We start from the raw sequence: 21520 nt of genomic DNA, 5'->3' as shown, positions 1-21520 counted from the left end.
CTCTTCCTGTATGGGAACAGGGTCTTTTTAATTTTAAAAATATTTTATTTATTTTTAGAGAGGAAGGAAGGGAGAAAGAGAGGGAGAGAAACATCAATGTGGTTGCCTCTTGCATACTCCCAACTGGGGATCTGGCCTGCATCCCTGACCTGTGCCCTGACTGGGAATTGAACCAATGACCCTTTGGTTCGCAGGCCGGCACTCAGTCCACTGAGTCACACCAGCCAGGGCATAACAGAATCTTATAATAGTATACTTCCATCTTCTGTAGCAAGATCAGCTTCAATGAAGAGATTATTTTCTGGGTACTCCTGGGATACATTTTTAGGGATGGGAGAAGCTGATTTTACATAATAAATCCACATTATCATTCCTAACTGCATATACCTTGGATACTTTGCAGAATATGAAAAAATTTCTGGCACTCTGAGTTCACACATTAGAGCCAGCATCAATTCACAGTAGGTCCATATTATTAAATTTGCTTGACCCAAACTTATATTCTAACAAGATCCCACATATATTTCCCAGATTCCGACTGAACACATATGCAATATAAAAATACTTCATGACTCCATTGGGTTTATCCAAAGAATGCAAAGTAGGTTAAAATGTGTTTACTTTTCTAGGCAATGTAATTTACCACTATATCTGGCTACCATAACAAATACTACAGAATGAATAGTTTAAATAACAGAATTATTTTCTCACAGTTCTAGAGGTTAGAAGTCCAAGATCCAGGTTCCAGCAGATTTGGTTTCTGGTGGGGACCCTCTTCCTGGCTTGCAGATGGCCACCTTCTCACTATATTGTCACATGGCCTTTCCTTTGTCTGCACTGAGGAAGAGAGAGTTCTCTGGTGTCTCTTATAAGGACATTAAACTTATTGGATCAAAGCCTCATTTTTATGACCTCATTTAATCTTAATTACTTCCTTAGGGGCCCCAACTCCAAATATAGCCACACTGGGTATTAGGGCTTCAACGTATGAATTTGAATGGAGGCAAACATTCAGTTCCTAACGTTTCACCCTTGCCCCCTGCCCCCATTCATGTCCTTCTTGTATTTAAAATATATGAATTCCATCCTATCAGCCACAAAGTCTTAACTCATTCCAGCATTAACTCTAAAGTCTGCAGTTCAAAGTCTCATCTAAATATCATCTAAATCAGATATGGGTGAGACTGGAGGTACAATTTACCCTGAGCTGTGAACCCATGAAACCAGAGAAGTTATGTGCTTCCGAAATACAATGATGGGACAGGGGTGTGGAAATTAATAATTGGAACTTTAAAAAAAATTGGAGTTGGGACGGCCTATAGGGGGAGTTCGCACACCGTTACCCATTGTTAAGACCCCAAACAGGAAGACACACTTTCCATCTCCAATAGAAAGATGTTTCTAATTTACATCTCCAGCAGGAACATCTCTCCAGGCAACCACTCAGCCAAAGAAAAGCCAAGGGGCTTCCAACTGCCAGGTCCTCCCATAGACTGTTTTCAACAGCCCTCTAACTGCTCCCTCACTCTTTGCTGTTTCAAACACGTTCCTCTCCTTTGTCCCCCAGACTTGTCTACGGTTCTGCCCTAGCTTGCTTGCATGTCGAGCACTGTAATTCTTTGTTGCTCCTGAAAAAACTGGAGAAATACCTGGCTGTCTATTTATCTAAGATCAACAGGGGTAGGTTCGACAGTCCCATTCTAAAAGAGAAATTGGAAGGAAGAAAGGAGTGATGAATGGGTCCCTAGCAAATCTAAAACTTAGAAAATTCCATTAGAACTTAAGGCTTGAGAACAATCTTCGGTTCAGTGCTCTGCCACCCAGGCATTGTAGGCAGAATCTTAACAGTCGTGCTAGAATGCGGACATCAAATCAACAACTTCATGGGATAGCTCCAGTGGAATGTAAAGCTCCACAAAGAAGGGTATTTTTTTCTATGTTTGACACGTAGTAGGAAGTAAACATCTGCTGGCTGAATGGGGTGATTAGTCCCTTTATTTTGGAGGCACTCTCAGCCTCGTTGTATAATTATGGGGATTAAGTTTTGCACTGGGGACTCGTCAGTTTAATCAGCTGTGACACAATATTGAACAAAACCCCTTTCTTTTCTCAGGTTTAAATTTTTTAAGATTTTTCAGCCCTGGCTGGTGTGGTTCAGTGGGTTGAGCGCCAGTCTGCAAAACAAAATGTCACCTGTTCGATTCCCAGTCAGGGCACGTGCCTGGGTTGGGGGCCAGGTCCCTGTGTGGGGGTGAGAGGCAACTAACTGATCCATGTATCTCTCGCACATGGCTGTTTCTCTCCCTTTCTCCCTCCCTTCCTCTCTCTCTAAAAAGTAAAATAAATAAAATCTTAAAAATAAGTATTTTTCCCCTAAGTTGACATACAATATTACATTAGCTCCAGGTGTACAATAGAGTGATTACACGTTTACATACTTGGCAAAGTGTTCACCCCCATCAGGCTACTACTGCTCTGGCGCCAATGCAGTGATTACAATATTACTGATCATATTCCCTATCCTGTATTTTACCTCCCAGTGACTGTTTTTATCACTGACCACCTGTACTTCCCAATCCCTTTCAGAGAAACAGGGAACACTTCACGGAACTTGCGTCACCCTTGCGCAGGGGCCACGATAATCTCCGCATGAGTTCAATTTCAGTACAAGCGCTGCAGGAAAGGCGCATTCTCGGGGCTTTTGCTTCACTCCCGCCCCCGCCCCCGCCCCCGCCCCCGGCTGAGGGAGAGCCGGGCTTCTCCGCTGGCACTGCCGTTTGCCGGCCCCTGAACGACCGTGTTCTCCGTCTTCCTCCACCCCAAGCATATCGACAGCTTTATAATCCTGCGGTTTTACTCGCTCTCTGATCAATGCTATACGGTCAGCGGGTCTCTAAAGCCTTGACTGGCCTCAGACGCCGCTTTCTCCACAAAGCGCCCGCCATCCAGAATCCTCGGGCCAAGAGCCGGTTCCCTTCCAACTGTTCGAGTTCCGCTCCGGTCCCCTTCCGTGGAACTTACTCCAAGATGACCGCGTCCACTTAGCCCTCTTCTAGCCTTGGGCTCAAAGAACTTAACGTCGAGACCACCTCTCCGGGCCGGCTTGAGCTTCTAAGCAGCTCAGTTTGCGGAGCGCCCCCGGCCAAGGTCGCAGAGTCGGGGCTCCGTGGCTCCAGTGGCCGGGAAAGAGGGGGACACAGGTCGTTCCCAGCAGCTTCTCACGGTTCTGAGCCTGCCCGGGCAAAGCGAGCAAAAAGAAATCACGCCTGCGCTGAAGCAGCAGGTACGACCGCAGTTGCTCCGGGTGAGAATAGCGTCCGGTTGGGCGCGTCACATCTACGTCATAGAGAGGCGACCCGGGCCCGACGCCGAGACCCCGCCCCGACGCGCGCCGACCCTCGTCGGCCGCCATCCTGCCTGCGTCTGCGTGTCCTGCCGGCTGCGGAGGCGGGGCCGCGGGCGCTGCGGCAACGTGTTCAGAGAAAAGGCTTCGAGATTTGGGTCCGGCTGCAGGACGGAGGTCGGTGTCGGGCTGCGGGCGCTGGGTTTTCTTGTTGTTGTTGAAGCGGCAGCGGTTGGTGGTGGGGAAGCGGGTGGGAGTCCGCGCGGCGGCGGCTCCGTGTTGGGGCGAACGCTTGGCTTGTCAGTGTGGGAGGTCGCGTTTGGGGAATTCGGTGTTTATTGCTGATCGCGGGCTTAACGTTAGCGATGGCGTTTCTGGTCGTCCCGCGGCCCTGTTGACTGTGTAGTCCTTAGAAGATTTGTTTTCGGGCTCTGTTACGACCCAGGTAATGTCACCCCCATCCTCCTAAAGACCCCTCCAGAAAATAGCTTGTTAAAGTTTAGTGTATATACTTTTTAGTGTTGGGATCAGGTGTGTGGGTACTGATAATACTCAGTACATGTTTCATCTAACGTCTTATTATAAGCATTTCCATATTGCCAACTCTTTAGACGTTTTCTTTTCTTTTTGAAACTGCTGCAATTCTGTTTCAGGTGGGTGCTTTAATTTTGGTAGAGCTGACGGAGATTTAGATACACTTCCAGGCGCGTGCGATGGATTTCCTTTAACCCGAGTTATTTGTTTCTGACCAGCTGTGGTGGTTTTCCTTGTGTGTCTTGGACATATTTATTCCTAAATGGTTTTGACGTTTGTTGTAATTGTAAATGGTGTCTTTTTTCTCCATATAGCCCTACCCCCTTTTTGTTTCTTCTAATTTTATGTAATTTATAAAAGCAAAAAACAAAAAACACTTCCTCACCTCATTCTGCTCATGTAATTACTAATAGCTTCTAATCTGATTTCTTTATGTTTTGTCCTCTGCAAATCATTTTGGCCAGGTGGCAAGTGGATGATATGGACTGCGATGTAAGAAGAACTTGGGTCTGCTTCTGACTTGGGTAGGTTAATGTCTGAGTCAGGCTTCTTCATTTTTGCGGGGGGAAAACTCATAAAAAAATAATAATTTCTACTTCATAGAGTTGTTACGAAGATTAAATGAGCTAATTGTACAAAGTATAGTGTCTGGCAGAAGGTATAGTTTGAATAAATGGTAATCGCAATTTATCAAATTTTTGTTCCTCTTTCTCAAAGGCTTCCTGTTCTGTAAGTTTTTAGGTGTAGTGTTGATTTGTTGCGCTTATATATTGCAGAAGCATTACCACCAGAGTGTTAACTATCACCTGCATCATGTCATGTGATTACCATTTCTTCTTTGTAGTGAGAACATTTAAGATCTACTCTCTTAGCAACTTCCAGGTATGTAACAGTGATATTAACTGTAATCACTATACTGTACACACTAGATACCCCTCAAAGGCGTTTTAACATTAAAGTTTTAATTTTTAATTTCTTTCTCTTTAAAATTTCTTTATGTTGCTAGATTCCATATACTTGTGTGTATATATATATATGCATTATACATATGTATTATTTTAATCCTTACCTAAAGATATATTTTTTTATTGAATTTATAAAGAGAAGGGGTGTGAATAGAGAGACAGAGAGAGAGAGATTGATGTGAGAGAGAAACGTCGATTGGTTGGCTCCCGTATGTGCCCTGACCTGGGATCAAACCTGCAGTCTAGGTATGTGCCCTGTTGGGAATTGAACCTACAACCTTCTGGTATATGGGATGATGATCCAAATAACTGAGCCACCCGGACGTAGCTAGATTCTCAATATCTATATATTTTTCCATAATGATTTCTTCTTTTAATGTGGTACTGGATTCTGTTTAGTAGTAGTTTACTTAATATATTTTTGCATCTAGAAATGAAAAGGTATATTGGATTTTCTTCAAAATAATCCAGTGGTTGCCCTGGCTGGTGTGGCTCAGTGGATTGAGCACTGGCCTGCAAACCAAAAGGGCACTGGTTCAATTCCAGTCAGGACACATGCCTGGGTTGTGGGCCAGGTCCCCAGCAGGGGGTGTGTGAGAGGCAACCAATCAATGTATCTCTCACACACATCAATGTTTTTTTCCCTCTCTTTCTCCCTGCTTCCCTCTGCCCCCCACCCCCACCCCCCCAGTGGTGAAGGGGGAGTGAGTGGTGGGTATGCTGCATACAAGGAGAAATGTCAAATGTCCAGTCATAATGAGAGATTCTTAACATACCTCCCAGTAACAGAACAAGGAGACAGAAGGCTTGAAGGCTATAGCTTCGCAAGGGTCAGCAAACTTCTTCTGTAAAGGGGCAGAGAGTAAATATTTTAGGCTCTGCTGGCTTGATGGTCTGTTTGCACCTACTGAATTCTGCCATTGTAATCAGAAAGTAGCCACAGAATACATAAACAAATGGGTGTGGTTGTGTTCCAATAAAACATTATTTCCAAAAACAGATCACCAGCCTGCCATAGTGCCAGCCCCTGAAAGGTTCTTATAATTAACAAACTTGGCCAATATCAGATGCTATACCCCACAAATGTTTTCAAATGCATATGGAACATTTATAATGGTGGGCCCTAAAGCAAGTCTGAACAAATTACAAAGGACTGACATCATACAGACCGTCTTCTCTAACCATAGTAAAATTAAGCAATAAAGCAATATAAAAATGGTAAGTAGAAAATTCCCATTCAGCAAATACGGCATGCATGACTGAATAATCATGAGTCAAAAAAATATTACAGTGGAAATGTGCTGAACTGCACTTAATAATGATCCTACATGTCAAACCTTTTTGACTTCAACTAAAGCAGCCAGTGGACAGAATTTATAGCCTTATATGCATGTGAGAAAAGAAGGAAAGATGAAGTCAGTGAATAAGCATTTATGTCTATAGTTCTCTCTTTTCCTAATCTGTTGATTAGTATATTGAAACGCTGGCTTCATACAATTAGTAGAGTAACTCTCTCTTTGACATAATATAGGAATCAATGTGTATATAAAGATGAAGTAGAACTCATCAGGCCCTGATAAGTTCTTATTTTTACTTCTTTTCCATGGAAATTCAGAGGATAGAGACAATAGTATAATAATATGTGTCTATCACTTAGGTTCAGCAGTTATCAACTCATGAACAATTATGTTCATCTGTGCCTCCCCCCCTTTAGATTTTCTTTTGGAGAACTTCATTGTAAATCCAAGGTTTCATGTCCTTAAACCTGTAGACATTCCAGTATGTATCTCTAAGTGGTAAATTTATAACCAGCAGGTCACTTTCAAATGTATCAGAATTAGTAACTGTTCTTTTATTTCATCCATTACCCAGTGTGTAGTCATTTTTTTCCTGATCATCTCAAAGTTATCTTTTAACAGTGAATAATGATCCAAATAATGTGTGTGCATTGCATTTGTTTGTTACATCTCCTAGGTCTCTTATTCTGCAATAGTTCCTCTTCTATTTTTTTCTTTTATCTTTATGCTTGTTAATACATTGCAATAAGCAGTTTACAGCACCATTAATGAGGAATTCTTGCCTAGTTAAATATGGAATGATTACCCCAGTGTAATAACCAAAAAACTTAGGCATATGTGGGCACTCCTAGGTGGTTTTAAGTCCATTTCCAGCGCTACTGCTTCTATGCATTACCTTTCCTAAAATTGATCTATATGAGAACTTGGCAGTGGACAAGACCATGAGCTGGTTTTTGTTTCCCATCTTCTCTTTCACATCTTCTTTATTCCTCCTTCACGCACACACACAAGGGCATCCTTCTTGCCCATTCCCTATCTTCCTTAGGAGCATGGGCCCCATGATGTAGAAGCGTCCAGAGTGTCAAAGATGCTGATGTACTGTCAGGGCCTTATGTTAGAATGAGTCCATGCAGTAAGAGGGCTGTGGACCCAGGCGCATGTCTTCTCTTAACTGTATTTGCTTTTGAATCCACAGGTACAGGTTCTGGTCTCTAGGAACAAGAGGTTTTCAGTCTAGAAGGAGGAGGTTGCAGGTTTGGGAGATCATTTTTTGACCTGAGCTATCTGACTACAACTTCCTGGCAGACCCAGAGACACAGGACGGAGCAGACCGCAGAGCTTCTAGTATTTTCTTCAGAACTTGAGAAAATGACCAAGGCCCAGGTGAGGTTTGTTTTACCTACTTTTTATCCTTTGTTTCCCTGTGAATGTATGGAAGCTTCTAATGTTTGATGAACCTATACGGTATATGTTGATAAAAATCGGGATCTGTCCAAAAATAAGTCTTGGTTATATTCTTAAAATCGGGACAAATTAGGCAGTGTGAACTGTGTAGGCCGTAGTGTCCATATAAAGTTCTTAAAGTTGGAACATAGGTAAGTAACTGTGTAAGACCCTGTGGATTGCCTTAGCTTTGAACTTGTGTCTACTTTTCTTGGCAGCAATACTAACAAGAAAAACATGAAAAGTAACATGATTTGCAGCGTCTGAGGAGAAGGCAATCTAGTTCTTCAGGGGAAGCAAACATTTCATTGCTCTTAGATTGTAAGAAATTTCTTATTCTAGGTCTTTGTAGAGATTTTGTAGTGGACCCTGTACTCAATATTAGTCATGTAATAGAAGACATAAAATGACTGCTTTGGCCTTTTCTTATTATTTTCCTCAGAGTAAGCTAAGGGGCTGAGGCCAAAGCAGAACTTAATTGGACAAAATTCTTCACAAGCAATGTGCATTGACCATAGAGCCTTGTGGGAATCTGTACCCAAAAATAAAGCTTGGATTATTTAATAGAATGAATGAGCTGCTCTGAGTGGTCTTTCACGAAAATGTCTCTCAACCAGATTTTTGTTACTGATTTGGCAGGAGACAGCTGAAAGTTCTCTCTTTGAGGACAGGTTGGTTTATAGACATTGACAAAAATGCTCCCTTTATACCTTCTTTACCCCAGGTTCAATAATGAAGTCAGAGCCAATTGTTTTGGTCTTTGTATTTTTAAAGATATATATATATATATATTTTTTAGAGAGAGAGAGGAAGGGAGGGAGAAAGAGAGGAAGAGAAACATCAGTGGGTTGCCTGTCTCTTGTACACCCCAACTGGGGACCTGGCCTGCAACACAGGCATGTGCCCCGACAGGGAATCGAACCAGTGACCTTTTGATTTGCAGCCTGCGCTCAGTCCACTGAGCCACACCAGCCAGGGTTGGGTTTTGTATTTTTAATTACTCAAATTATACGTGGATACATTTATATGCAAGAAATTCAAGCAAATACAAGGATTTGCATCAAAAGGGAACATTTCCTTTCACCTTTTCCCTGCTCAACTCCCAATCCAAGGGATGACAAATGTTAATAGTTTGGGTCTCCAATCAGTTTCTTTCTATAATTGACATGTAGTAGAATATATCTATACTTATATATATTTTTATATGCATAACTGTGTATATATATATATATATATAAAATGTATAGAGATTTTTTACATGTCTGGGATATTATACTATTTGGGGCTTTGATTTTTCATTTAAGAGAATACCTTGAAGGTTATTGGTATCAGTATGTTTACATCTACCTCCTTGATTTTAATGTTTGCATATTATTTTATAGCAGGGAGGTGCTGTAATCTGACCCTGTGTGCTTTTGATATATTTAGATTATTGGTAGTTTTTCAGTTGTAAACAAATGAACACTCTTATTGCACATTGTTTTCTGTATGCAAATATTATTCTGGTACTCTTTTAGCCTAGGAAGAACTAATTAGTAGAATTGCATAGGGTGGTGATCTGTGTGCCCCCCAGATGCATTATGTTGAAATCTTAACCCCCAAAGATGATGGTATTAGGAAGTGGGGCCTTAGGAAAGGACGTAGGTCATGAGGATGAAGCCTTCATGAAAGGGATCAGTGTTCTTGTAAGAGAGACCCCACAGAGCTCCCTTCCACTATGTGAGGACGCAGCAGGACGGTGTCCACTGTGAACCAGGAAGTGGGCTCTTGCCAGATTACAACCATGCTGGCTCCTTGATCTTGGACTTCACAGATTCTACAACTGTGAGAAATAAATTTCTGTTTTCATAAGCTACCCAGTCTGTGGGCTTTTGTTAACAGCAGCCTGAGTGGACGAGGACACATGGCCTTATGGTATGTTAAGTGGTCACAGTGCGCAGGACATCTGGGGGAAGGTGATCAGGTTGTGTTCCTGTCCCCCTTTTCCACGTCATCTCTTTCACCTGATTGCCTTGACATTTGTTCTTACAGGCGCTGTTATCATTTGAGGACGTGGTTGTGGGCTTCACGTGGGAGGAGTGGCGGCTCTTGGCTCCGTCTCAGAAGGAGCTGTACCGGGATGTGATGTTGGAGAACTACAGCAACCTGGTGTCAGTAGGTGAGGCCAGCATCACCATCAGTTGCCTTTTCCTTCTCATTCAGTGAAACCTGTAGGGTTCCGGAGATATTTTATGGTGAGGACTAAAGCATTGTCGGTGACAGACTTTTACTCTCCTGTTTGGTCCTGGAGTCTACGCTCTGCCTCTCCAAGTCAAAGGTCTTTACCAAAGTACAACAGATGTGGTCCCCGACATACAGCTTTCTTCAGTTTTCATAGAGTCTTCAAGCTTAAATACTGGGCGCCAAGTGCTCACCGATTTCCCTTTCACAGGATATGAAGCTCCCAGCCCAGATTCCCTCTTCTGGCTGGAGCAAGGAGGACCGCCATGGATAGCAGGGGGAGCAGCGCATGGTCCAACCTGTCCAGGTAAGTGAGTGAACTTGACCGAGGAAGTGAGGAGAGAGGACACTGAATTTCCAGTCAGTCAGTAGAAGGCTGACACTTGAAATGCTTAGAGAACTTTTCTTACCCCAGTTGGTGACCCAGAAACCTACCACCTTTCCGTATCTTTGTTCTGTCTTTGGGATGATGTCTCCCTTTTTTCAGTTTTCTGGATCTGATTACATTCTGTCACCTAGAACCTTGGTTTCTGACTTGGTTCCATTCTTCCCAGCCTGCTGGTTTTAGTTCTGCAGCAGGCTCATGTCCTATTCTCCACGTTACTTACTATGAAATTCCTCTCGCTACCCATACAGCTCACTTTGCACTTAGCACTGCTTTCTACCTGCAGGGAGGGCCCGTGTCCATCCCTGACAACCCACCTCAGCTTAGTTCATCTGAAAAGCGCGCACACCTCATCTCTCAGGGTACCTCTACCTGCTTACCCACTGCTGCCCCAGCCTCCGGTTGTTGGTTTGTTTTTTAAAAATCTGCTTGGTTCTCCTGTTAAGTTTACTTCATTCTCAAGGCCTAAGCCCTCTGTTCTGTTCCGGAGTCTCAGATGGACTGCTGCTGCTACTGTCGAATCTGCACTCTAACCCCCGGGTGCTGTTGGCCAGGCGCCCGAGGCAGCTGCCCTGGGAGGCCCCACTTCCTGTTTGTGAAACCAGGGTCCTCCTTTCTCCCAGATAACGTCTGCATCATCATAGAGTGTATTTCTCTATACCGAAGAGTGACGCTGTCAGTACCCCAATAGATATTCCCGAGCTGTCATCTCTCTACACTCTAATCTGCCCTCTAATTCTACATTTTGCCTGCACCTAGGATAATTATCCAGGGAACTCCTTTTTCCGTCAGCTTCACTGTCAGAACCTGAGGACATTTTTCAGCCTGGTGTATCCTTTTTTTCCTTGTGCATTTTATTCTTTGTTGTGTCGAAAAGGCCTTTGCACCCTGGCTGGTGTGGCTCAGCGGATTGAGCACCAGCCTGCGAAATGAAAGGTCACCAGTTTGATTCCAATTCCCAGTCAGGGTACATGCCTGGGTCGCGGGCCAGGTTTATTGATGTTTCTCTCCCTCTCTTCCTATCTCTCTTCCCATCTCTCAAAATAAATAAAATCTCTTTAAAAAAAGAAAAAAGAAAAGGCCTTTGGAAACTTCCATTGTCTCAATTCCCATCTTAGGGTGGGGAGCCATCATTTAGACTTGCATTGTTCACTGCTACATACACCTGCTGGTTTCAGGTTTCTCTTAGTGCCTGCGGGTGTCCTGGCCGCATCCCGTAGAGGGTGGGCATTAAAGCAGCAGAACTTGATGAGAAAACATGAAGGTGAATGATGGTTGAAAACACAAGAGGTCCACATATACAAGGGTGGGCAAAAGTAGGTTTACAGCTGTTAATACAGAGAATGCAGTAATAACAATACAGGAATAAATTCTGTGTTTCATGTACTCACACCTGTAAACTCCTTTGCCTATCCCTGTTTTTAAAGCTTGAGAAGGTAAGTAAAATGGGAAGTATGTGGGGCCCTGGTTGGTAGCTCAGTTGGTTAGAGCATCATCATGATGCACCAAGTTTGTGGGTTTGATCCCTAGTCAGGGCGCATACAAGAATCAACCGATGATGCATAAATAAGTGGTACAACAAACCAATGGCTCTCTAAAATCAATTAAAAGAAAAAAGTATGTAGGCTCTGGTAGGAGGAGGGTCAGAAGGTGATGTCACAGAAATAAGTGATGAGCTTATTTCCAGGAGGAGGCAGTGATGTATTTTATTGAATATGAAATAACCTGAGGAACTGGCATCTCCACACTTGATTATGTTGCGTTTTTACATCCAGATACTGGCTTCTTTCACTTAAGCTCTTTCTTTCCAAGTGCACTTAGAACTTCCTCTTTCCTGACTTCCTGTCTGCTACCACACTTAGTCATGAGCATCTTTCATGGTATTATTTTACCTGTGGGTATGAGGGTTCTTTTTCCATATGGAGAAAAGGGTCTGTGTCTTACTCCCACTTAGTATAGACAACATTACTTGCATCCATTCATCACACCTTTCTTGAAAGCAGGTTTTGTTTTCTTTTTTGCTTTAATTTGTTTTTAAATAAGGGATGCGTGTAAACTAGGTTTGTCTCTGGAGATTTGGCTTCTGATTCGTTAGATATGGGGAGTTATCTAAGCATATGAAGTTTGAAAGACTTGCCGGGAAATTCTGCCACGATCCCTGTAGGTGAAGAAGCACCATGCTCCCCTGATCTGGTAACTCAGTTTGTTAGAGCACTGTCCTGATACGCCAAGGTTGCAGGTTCGATCTCTAGTTAGGGCACACAGAAGAAACAAGCAATGAATGCGAATTGATTCCTCTCTCTCTTTCAAATCAATAAGTAAAAATTTAAAAAGAAAAAAAAAAAAAAGGAAGCACCATGCTCTTGTCATCCAAGAGAGATGCAGATGTAGTAATGGATAGAAATATCTTCCAAGTTTTAAAGTCCCATTCAGAATGGGTTGACAAGGTGCATAAAATGTAAAACTTAGCATTTGATTATGAGGCACAGATAAGGACTCCTTTACAAAATTAGAGAAAATTGAGCTTCGATAAAATGTTACAGAAAGAATAAAGTGGTTTTTTAGGGAAGCATGATAAAATAATTTCTGCCAGAAAGGTTTTGCAAAGAAGTGATGATGGAAGGCCATGTGTGTCAGTAATACAAAGACTCTGAAGATGGGAATGAGAAAGGCAATGTGTGAGATTCTTATATATTGGTCTGTAGGAGACTGTGTGATTACTTTGGATTTTATGTTAATTAATGGCTTAGAAAGTGTAAATTAGGTTTTATCTTTTTTTTCTTTCTAGTTTTAGAGTCTTGTGTGACAGCTGGATTGTAGCAATAGAAAAACATAGCTTGGAGTTATAGGATAAATGTGCACTTTTTGGAAATATCAGTTCAGAGTGTATTGTATTCCTGCTAAAAAATGTTCAGTGGCTTCCTGCCGCAAGTCTTCCTACTTGATCTGTATGTTCTCAGTTGTACCCACCTTTCCAAACTTGTCCATTGCTACCTCAGTCAAGCTTGCAAGAGTGTAGGTACACCAGCCTCTTTTATGTGTCTTGGTCCTGCCTAAGATTTTCTACCTCATGGTTTTTGCACTGCCTATTATTCCCTCTTCTTGGAATGTTCTTCATGTAGGTATTTGCATAATATTGCTCATTCTTATCCTATGATGTCTGTTTAACTTTTCTTGTAGGTGACTACTATATGTAACTTTGACCTACCACTACTCTGCCCCCTCCTTCCTATCATTTTTCACATTCTTTAACTTAGTTTTTTGTTTGTTTTTTGCTGACCTGTTGATTCTCTTTCTCTCATTACTGGAATGACTGCTCCATGGAGAAAGAATATATTAGTCACTTTAAAAGTTGCACTAAAGTGACTATTCTAATATTCTAATATAATATTTTAATGTATCCTCAAATGCCTGCCCATTTGATGTTTGTTAGATGAATGGATCCATTCTCATCTTTTTTTGTTCTATTTCAGTTGCAATGTGGTTTTCTTTCTTTTCTGCCCACTTTTCAAGATCCTATTTGGAAAGAAGCCCAAGCAATACTTATTTAGTATAAACTATGTACGTTGTTTATACAGTAGTCCTTTTTCCTTTTGCTGTCTTATAATACTGTCTTTCACAGAGCGTAGGATACATTTCCATAAGGTACATTGCTCTTAGATTGGGATCTTATAAGAGCTAGCCCAAAACATGGCATTCTGTATCACCCCCCCCCCCATAATTATCATGGATGTTTTTATTGTTCTTTTTCCTAGAAGAAATATGGGAGAGTGATCATACGCAGTGGCACCCAGAAAACCAAAGCGAGATTAAAACTTTGGAAAGATGTCAGCAAAGTTATGCACTTGGAAATAATTTCGATTTATGCAAAAGTCTTGTTTCTTTAACAGCAAGACACAATAAGTTTGGCTCACACTGTAAAAATTTGAAGTCACACTTAGGTTTTGTTAACCAGAATAGAAGATATGCAGGAAAGGATTCTGATGAATTTATTGGTTATGGGAAACCATCTCTTTACCTCCAGCGTGATAAAACTCACACTGCAATTAAATACCATAGATGCGTTAAACCCAGTAGCACTAACTCACAGCTCAGTGACCATCAAAAAACTTACCCAGGAGAGAAACCACACAAATGCAGTGAGTGCGGGGAAGCCTTTTCCAGGAAGGCACAGCTCATTAGACATCAGAGAATAGAAAGAGGAGAGAAACCCCATGGATGCAGTGAATGTGGGAAAACATTCATGAGGAAGATTCAGCTCACTGAACATCAGAGAACTCACACAGGAGAGAGACCCCATGAATGTCACGAGTGTGGAAAAGCCTTTTCCAGAAAGTCACAGCTTATGGTACACCAGAGAACTCACACAGGAGAGAAACCCTATGTGTGCAGTGAATGTGGGAAAGCCTTCAGCCGGAAGTGCCTGCTCAATAGACATCAGCGATCACATACTGGAGAGAAACTCTATGGATGCAGTGTGTGTGGGAAAGCCTTTTCCCAGAAGGCCTACCTCATCGCACATCAGAGACTTCACACAGGGGAGAAGCCTTATAAATGCAGTGAATGTGGAAGAACCTTCTTTTTTAAGTCAGACCTGACCAAGCATCAGAGAATTCATACAGGAGAGAAACCTTATGAATGCAGTCAGTGTGAAAAAGCCTTCAGAAGCAAGTCAAAGCTCATTCAGCATCAGCGAACTCACAGTGGCGAGAGACCATATGCATGCACTGAATGTGGCAAAGCCTTTGCCCACATGTCAGTCCTCATTAAACATAAGAAAACTCATACGAGAGAGAAAGCTACAAATTCACTGATAGTGGAGAAAGCTTCTTCAGGGAGTCGTAGCTCTTTATACATGAGTGAACTTTTACAAGAGCAAAACCCGATGAACACAGTTCCTGTGGAAATGTCTTCTTCAGGAACTCAGCCCTTCTTAAACATTGGTGAACTTTTAGGGGATAGAAATGTGATTGTGAAACAGCCTTTCCCAAGAAGTCAAGCCTTAGTAGGTCATCAGGAATTTGCACAGGGAATAAACCTTGCAAATGCAGTGAGTGTGGCCACACCTCCAGTAATAAATTATGTCTTGTATGTTACAGATATTGTGTAGGAAAAGGTCCTGTGGTATGAGAAATGTGGGAAAGCCTTTAGCAAGAATCCTATGCATGTTCTGTGTCAGAGGTCACATAGGACAGGAATGCTGTGGGTACAGTAGTTGTGGAAAACACTTCTGTGAGAAGTTAGACTTACTCAGTGTAAGTGAAATCATTCTGGGCAGAAATGGCAGGATTGTGGGGAAGCCTTTGCCTGGAAGTGATAATAACCGTTGGTGTCAATGAATTCTCACAGGTGCAAAACCTTAGGAAAGAATGTGATGGTTTCCAGTGATAAATTGTACCTCATCACATGTCAGAGAAGCATAGAAAGACCACTCTAGAGAAACTGAATGTGGAAAACATTTTTAGTAAGATGTGGAAGAACACATAGGGAAAAAAATCCTGAAAGCAATAAAAGGTGGAAATTCTAACACCAAAGTAACTCATGTATCCCAATTTTATACCTTGGGACTCTGGGAAAGACTTCTCTATTAAATGGACAGGAATTGCATTATGTAGTGAAAATCTATGAATGAAAATAGAAGTACAACTGTATTAGTTTCTTATGGCTGCTGTAACAAATTACCACAAAGTTGTTGGCTTAAAACAATACAGATTTATTTTACAATTCTGGAAGTCTGCAGTCCGAAATGCAGCTCACTAGGCTAAGAGCAAGGTGTTTGTAGGGCTGCATTACTTTTTGGAGGGTCTAGGGAAGAATCTGTTCTTCCAGTTAATTAGCAACCTTACCTCCACCTGCTACTTTGATTTTCCTTTGCCTTGGAACTTAACGTAGTCACCAGTTCTGTAGATTAGGATGTAGACCCTCTGGCCCCCCGTGATTTGTGTCCATTACACATGCAAAATGCATCCACCCTTTCCCAACATCTCCAAATGTCTTAATCCACCACAGCACCAACTCAAAGTCTAGAATCTCATCTAAATTTTACCAGCTCACAAGTGCCAAATTTCATCAGGTAAATCAGTATCAGTGAGGGCTCTGAGTACAACCCATAATGAGACATAATTCTCTGTGAACCTATGAAACTCAAGAAACAATTATGGTCCCAAAATACTTGACTTCATTTTCTACTTTAATTCCCCTTTGTTATTGAATGTAACATAGTTGTCCTGACTGGTGTGGCTCAGTTGGGTGTCATCTGGCAGACCAGAAGGTTACTAGTTCAATTCCCAGTTGGGGCACATGCCTGGGTTGTGAGCCAGGTCCCTGGTTGGGGGCGTTTGAGAGGCTGCCCATCTGTGTTTGTGCATATTGATGTTTCTCTCCCCGTAGTCCTCCTTTTCCCTCTAAGAAAATAAAATCTTTTAAAATATTAAAAACTGAATGTAACATATTTACAGTTTCGCGGGGTTAGGACATACACATCTTTGTGAGGCCATTACTCTGCCTACCACAAGAATATTAGATTTCAAAAGAAATCACACTACAATAAATTCCTAACTAGCCATTAAATTTGAAAAAGCATGTTCCTAGAGAAGCAATTGTCTACAGTAACTATGACCTAAACACATTTACTTCTATAGGGAGAGAATCTTACACTGTGATTGTTATATATGGATACCATGGAATGCTGTTGAAATGTTTAAATCAAATTATCAGCGTCGGAAAAGAACTCTTAAATATCTTAAAGGAACATGAGATCTATGCTGCTGGAAATGTTGCCAAACATACAAGGGGGGACAAAAGAAACAACAACCCTAGAACTTATTTGTTAACAATTGTGTCTTTATTTTTCCATGTTTAAAGTTCAGTCACCTTCAAATTAGTTTTCATTTGATACAATACACCTATTAAGACGTTTTTTCCACTGCTCAAAAGTTTTTGAACTTGTTGATTTTGAGGCCTTTTAGTGCTTCTGCCATTTTTTGTTTCACTTCTTCCACACTGGCAAAATATTTCCCTTTGCGAACTCTTCATCCAGGGAAGCAGAAAAGTCACTGGGGGGCGAGATCGGGTGGACAGGGAGGTGATACACGGGCGTCATGCCGTTTTTGGTGAAAAACTGCTGAACACTCAGCATGGTGTGAGCAGTGTGCTTGTAAATAACCCATCATGCAATGGGCAAACGCACGGAAGTCTTCAAAAAAAAAAAAAATTCACTGAAGCTGAGTGCAGCGTCACAACACCAGCTGGTGCACTGATACAGATGGGTTCCTAGAACACTCACCTAGTCGGGGGAAGTCTACTACAAGGGGCCAGTCCTCTAGAAGATAATTCCAGTTTTTACTTTGGGTCTCCACTCATGTTTGCTTCTACTCTGAAACTCCATAAATTATTCTATTCTGAACATGGGATGCATATACCATAATGAACCTACAGACGGGCCAGCCAAGTCCAACAACTTTAACAACAAATGTGTTAAGGTATATACCCTTCACCTTAGATAACTAAAAAAAAATAATATTTTCATACATTAGGTAATAGGGAGCCCAGGACAGCTGTCACAGAGAGAAAGGGAACAAATGCAGTGATCCTTATCATTGTCCCAGCTTACTGCCTGGAAAGAGATTTCATTCTGCAGTGTAGGGAGGAGAAACCCAAACAGATCCCAGCATTCGCCCAGAACTGAGATGCGAGTTTAAGGTACAGAGAATGCAAGGTGGCTCAAATTCACGGGGCTCATTACAGCAGAGGAGCGACCTGCACCCAGTGTGTGAGTGCCCCAGTGTTCTCTAGAGCTCCCCAAGTTTTTAAGTTGCAGTCAGCACACATATGTGAGGAAACTCCCTAGGCTGGAGAAAGAACTGCTAAAATGAACAGGCAGAACCATCCTTGGAGCTAGCTAGCCCAAGGTTGAGAATAATTTGTGTTCCCACCAATAGAATGGAAACACCTCTAACATTTGGAGAGTCCTGGTGGAACGTCGGAAGAGAATTGCCTCAGTGGTTCAAGTCACATCTATACTAAAGGCTGCCCATAAACCCTCTTAGCAAAGCATAAATGCAAACCACTAAAGGACTGGTATCCAAATAATTTAACTGCTTCCATGAACAAAGCCAATAGTATTTAAATGACTAGAAAGAATCCATTGTGTAAATTTAAAGTGTACAACACGCTGATTTGACAGATTGTATTTCATAGTATGGCAAGATAGTTTTAATGACATTTTATTTCTTCCCATAATAATGGAAACTTACACAGAGACTTATGGTAAAACAGACATATATTGTACCTACAGGTCTTTGCATATCAGTAATGACCACCACAAACTGCATGTGCTACTACAGGGATTAACGTCATTTGAGGATTTGTTTGTGGCCTTTAGCTGGGAAAGCTGGTGGCTACAAGAACCTGTATCAGGACGTGATGTTGGAGAATTATGGCAACCTGTGACCCTGATTATAGATGACTGCCCTGTGTCGTTCAGAGTGTGCACAGCCAGTAGCCTTTCCTTCTCCAGCTGCCTTGGCTTCCAAAGAGCTGCCAGGTACTGGACTTGCGTTTCTGGGCAACAGATTCTTAGTCCCTCTTCTGTTCCCCTATAGAACTTGATGGCCTCTCACCTTGGATAGGTCTTTAATCTGCCAAGGTAAATTGTGTCAAGTTTCTGAAACATGTTATGCTCTTCCTGGACACCCCCTACCAAGTCCAGTGATAAGTGTCCAAGTCTTTGTCATTTACCATGAACAGGCTATCAAGCTACCAAACCAGACAGGATCCTTAATTTTGAGAACGGAGAAGAGCTGCAAAGAGAAGATGAAATGCAATGTCATTGCTTCGCAGTGAGTGAGCAACTGAGAACAAGCAAGACGAGGGACCCTTTCAAGTCTGTCAAGTGGCCACGGAGGACTGACCCCTTCCAAATGTGTTTAACAACTTTGAAGGTCATTACAAATACCTAAAGCATTGATGAGGCTCTATTTCAAGGAAGATGAGCCTCTTTCTCTCCCCTTTGGATTGCTCCAGTGTTCCGTAGAATATTGTCTTTGCAGCATCCAGACTTCTTTCCTCCTCTTCGACTTTATCAAAACGTTACTTCCTGTTTTCTCTGCATCTCTTGTTTTCACCCCTTTCACCTGATCATAAACAATTCTTTCTGACAATTAATCCTGGGATATTTGGCCCACTGTCCATGCGGTCTTCTGTGGGTCATGTGAGGTTGTATCAAAGCAAGTTAGAAGGTGGGGTTGGCCACAGTGGTGTTCTCTAAATATGATATCCAAGCCTTGAGAAGGTTAAGTGTCTGTGGCATGCAGAAATAGAGAAGAAAATCAGTAAGAGAGGATCCTTCAGTCTAATCAGCTTCCCCAGATATTTGGTTCAAGACTTCAGTGTCTTTCCTTGGTAGCCATTGTGCTTAATGGATAGATTTTCTCCATTCTCTGGGCGTCTTCTAAAGTTTCAGAGTCGGAGAGCATGAAGCTTCGTCCTTCCCTATTTCTATCATTTGTTCCCACTGTGATATCATTCAATTTCATGGCCTTAGCAATACTGATTATATGGTGATGATTCCCAAGTTCCTGTCCACAGGCCAGACCTTCCCTTATCCCCACATGTTTACCTGGCTATTTCATTTCTGCACATGAGTTATAAATGCTACCTCAAACTTCACATCACTCTTGGTTCCTTTTACATCACAAATTAATTTATAGCAAGTCTAGTATTTACTTTCTCTTTCTTATATCCTGAGGGTCTCCATGTCTTTCTGTAACTGTTGTTTTCACTCAACCCTCAGTGTACATTATCTCTTGCCAATATTTACTCTGGATTCTCTATTCTCTATATAATACCCATAGTTTTGTTTTATTTTACTATTTTTATTTATCTATAAAAAGGAAGTAATGGAAGTCAGTGTTTCTATTTCCCTTCACTCTGAAAATTTATGAACATAAAAGTAAACCAGAAATATCTGGATTTTTAAAGACAGTTACCTGGGTAGAAAAAAGGCATATATAAGATAATTAAACCACCATACAGAAAGAACAATAATTTGAGTTGGAGGATGGAGGGAAAGACCTAAAGTATAATCTAAGAAAAACTCTATATGACATGGCAAATTTTTACCAATTTTCACAACCAAAGTCCACAAACCTACAAATAGTATTTATGTCACAATATTTAAGACCCTGCCAATGTGATAACTGATGCAGATACACACAGGATGACATTTTAAAAATGAGAGTTAGGTTGGTGTCATTCTCCCCCACCAGTACCTTGAATGGCATCCCTTTACTCTTAACATACTATACAAATTCCTTCCAGGATCCTCATCATGTGTGAGCATTTTCGCACTTCTGCCTAAATTTTTGTTTACTTCTTTATGTAAAAAGATTTTGAGGTATACCATACTCTCAGAAAAGTATACTAATATAAGGGCACAGCTCAATTTTTCTAATCAGCACACTGTGTAATCAACACCTAGATCAGGAATCCCAGAGTACTGTGCTCAGTGCCACTGTGTGATTAAAAAATGATTTATCCATTCTGTGTTTAGGCCATTAAAAATAATGTAATTCTCTTCCTTTGTTTTTAATTTTTCTCCTTTGAAAATATTTATTTTTAAATCAATAGTCCGAATTCTCAAAATTACACACAAACTTCTTACACATTCTTTTTGCTGATTTTTCTGAGTGGAAATTTTTTACCACATATCATTTATCACATTCTATCTATCATCTCATACACACATGTACATATGTATTGTTTTTTGGAACTCTTTACCTTTAAATAAATGTGTATTTCCTAAAAACAAAGTAATTTTTTTACATGACCAAAATACAGTTCTCAAAATCAGGATATACACACTGATACAGAGCTACTACCCCATCTCCTGAGCTTACTCAAATATTCCTGATTGTCTCACTGATGTTTTCTATATTGAACAAAGTTTTTTTCTGCACCTCTTCTTGTTATCTAGATCACTCTGTTGTGGGTATACTGCCTTCCATCCAGAAGTCAGAGCTCACTGATTATGACTCAGCTGCACTAAGGAAGAAACTATATGCATACCAGGAATATGTGATGAATGCCTGTGAGCCACTTATGACCATGCCTCAGAGAACTCTCTCAGGAATGAAATCCCACAAATGCTGCGATTGTAGGAAAACCTTTCCCAGCAAGTTGAAGCTAATGAGTCATCAGCAAACTCACATAACGGAGAGACCATATGCATGCAATCAATGTCAAAAAGCCTGCATCACAAAGTCAGCGCTCACCTATCATCAGAAAACTCATCACAGAGAAGGGAAATCCTATGCATGCAGTAAATGTGGGA

At 41.5% G+C, this 21520-nt stretch overlaps 1 protein-coding gene and 1 non-coding gene across 2 annotated transcripts; one reads left to right on the top strand and one right to left on the bottom strand.

Moving 5' to 3' along the window:
- Nucleotides 1-2586: 2586 nt before the first annotated feature.
- Nucleotides 2587-2688, bottom strand: LOC149995271 (U6 spliceosomal RNA). Its single transcript, XR_016508006.1, has one exon. It is a non-coding gene; the product is annotated as a U6 spliceosomal RNA (small nuclear RNA).
- Nucleotides 2689-4964: 2276 nt separating this feature from the next.
- On the top strand, nucleotides 4965-15615 carry LOC149995270 (uncharacterized). Its single transcript, XM_090259164.1, has 5 exons — nucleotides 4965-5088; nucleotides 7336-7523; nucleotides 9615-9741; nucleotides 10015-10110; nucleotides 13944-15615. The coding sequence occupies exons 2-5, from the start codon at nucleotides 7509-7511 to the stop codon at nucleotides 15296-15298; spliced, it is 1593 nt and encodes a 530-aa protein (XP_090115290.1). The 5' UTR covers nucleotides 4965-5088; nucleotides 7336-7508; the 3' UTR covers nucleotides 15299-15615.
- The last annotated feature ends 5905 nt before the right edge of the window (nucleotides 15616-21520 follow it).

This window comes from Furipterus horrens, unplaced genomic scaffold (genome assembly GCF_987537825.1).
Source record: "Furipterus horrens unplaced genomic scaffold, mFurHor1.1.pri manual_scaffold_13, whole genome shotgun sequence".
NCBI classification, from domain to species: Eukaryota; Metazoa; Chordata; class Mammalia; order Chiroptera; family Furipteridae; genus Furipterus; species Furipterus horrens.
The sequence above is the reverse complement of the archived record's forward strand: the minus strand, read 5'-3'. Positions and strand labels throughout refer to the sequence as shown.

What these genes read in the sequence shown, in the direction of transcription:
- LOC149995270 (XM_090259164.1), top strand. An exon ending in CAGCAACCTGGTGTCAGTAG is followed by an intron (nt 9,742 to 10,014) that starts GTGAGGCCAGCA and finishes TCCCTTTCACAG; the next exon opens with GATATGAAGCTCCCAGCCCA. An exon ending in GCATGGTCCAACCTGTCCAG is followed by an intron (nt 10,111 to 13,943) that starts GTAAGTGAGTGA and finishes TCTTTTTCCTAG; the next exon opens with AAGAAATATGGGAGAGTGAT.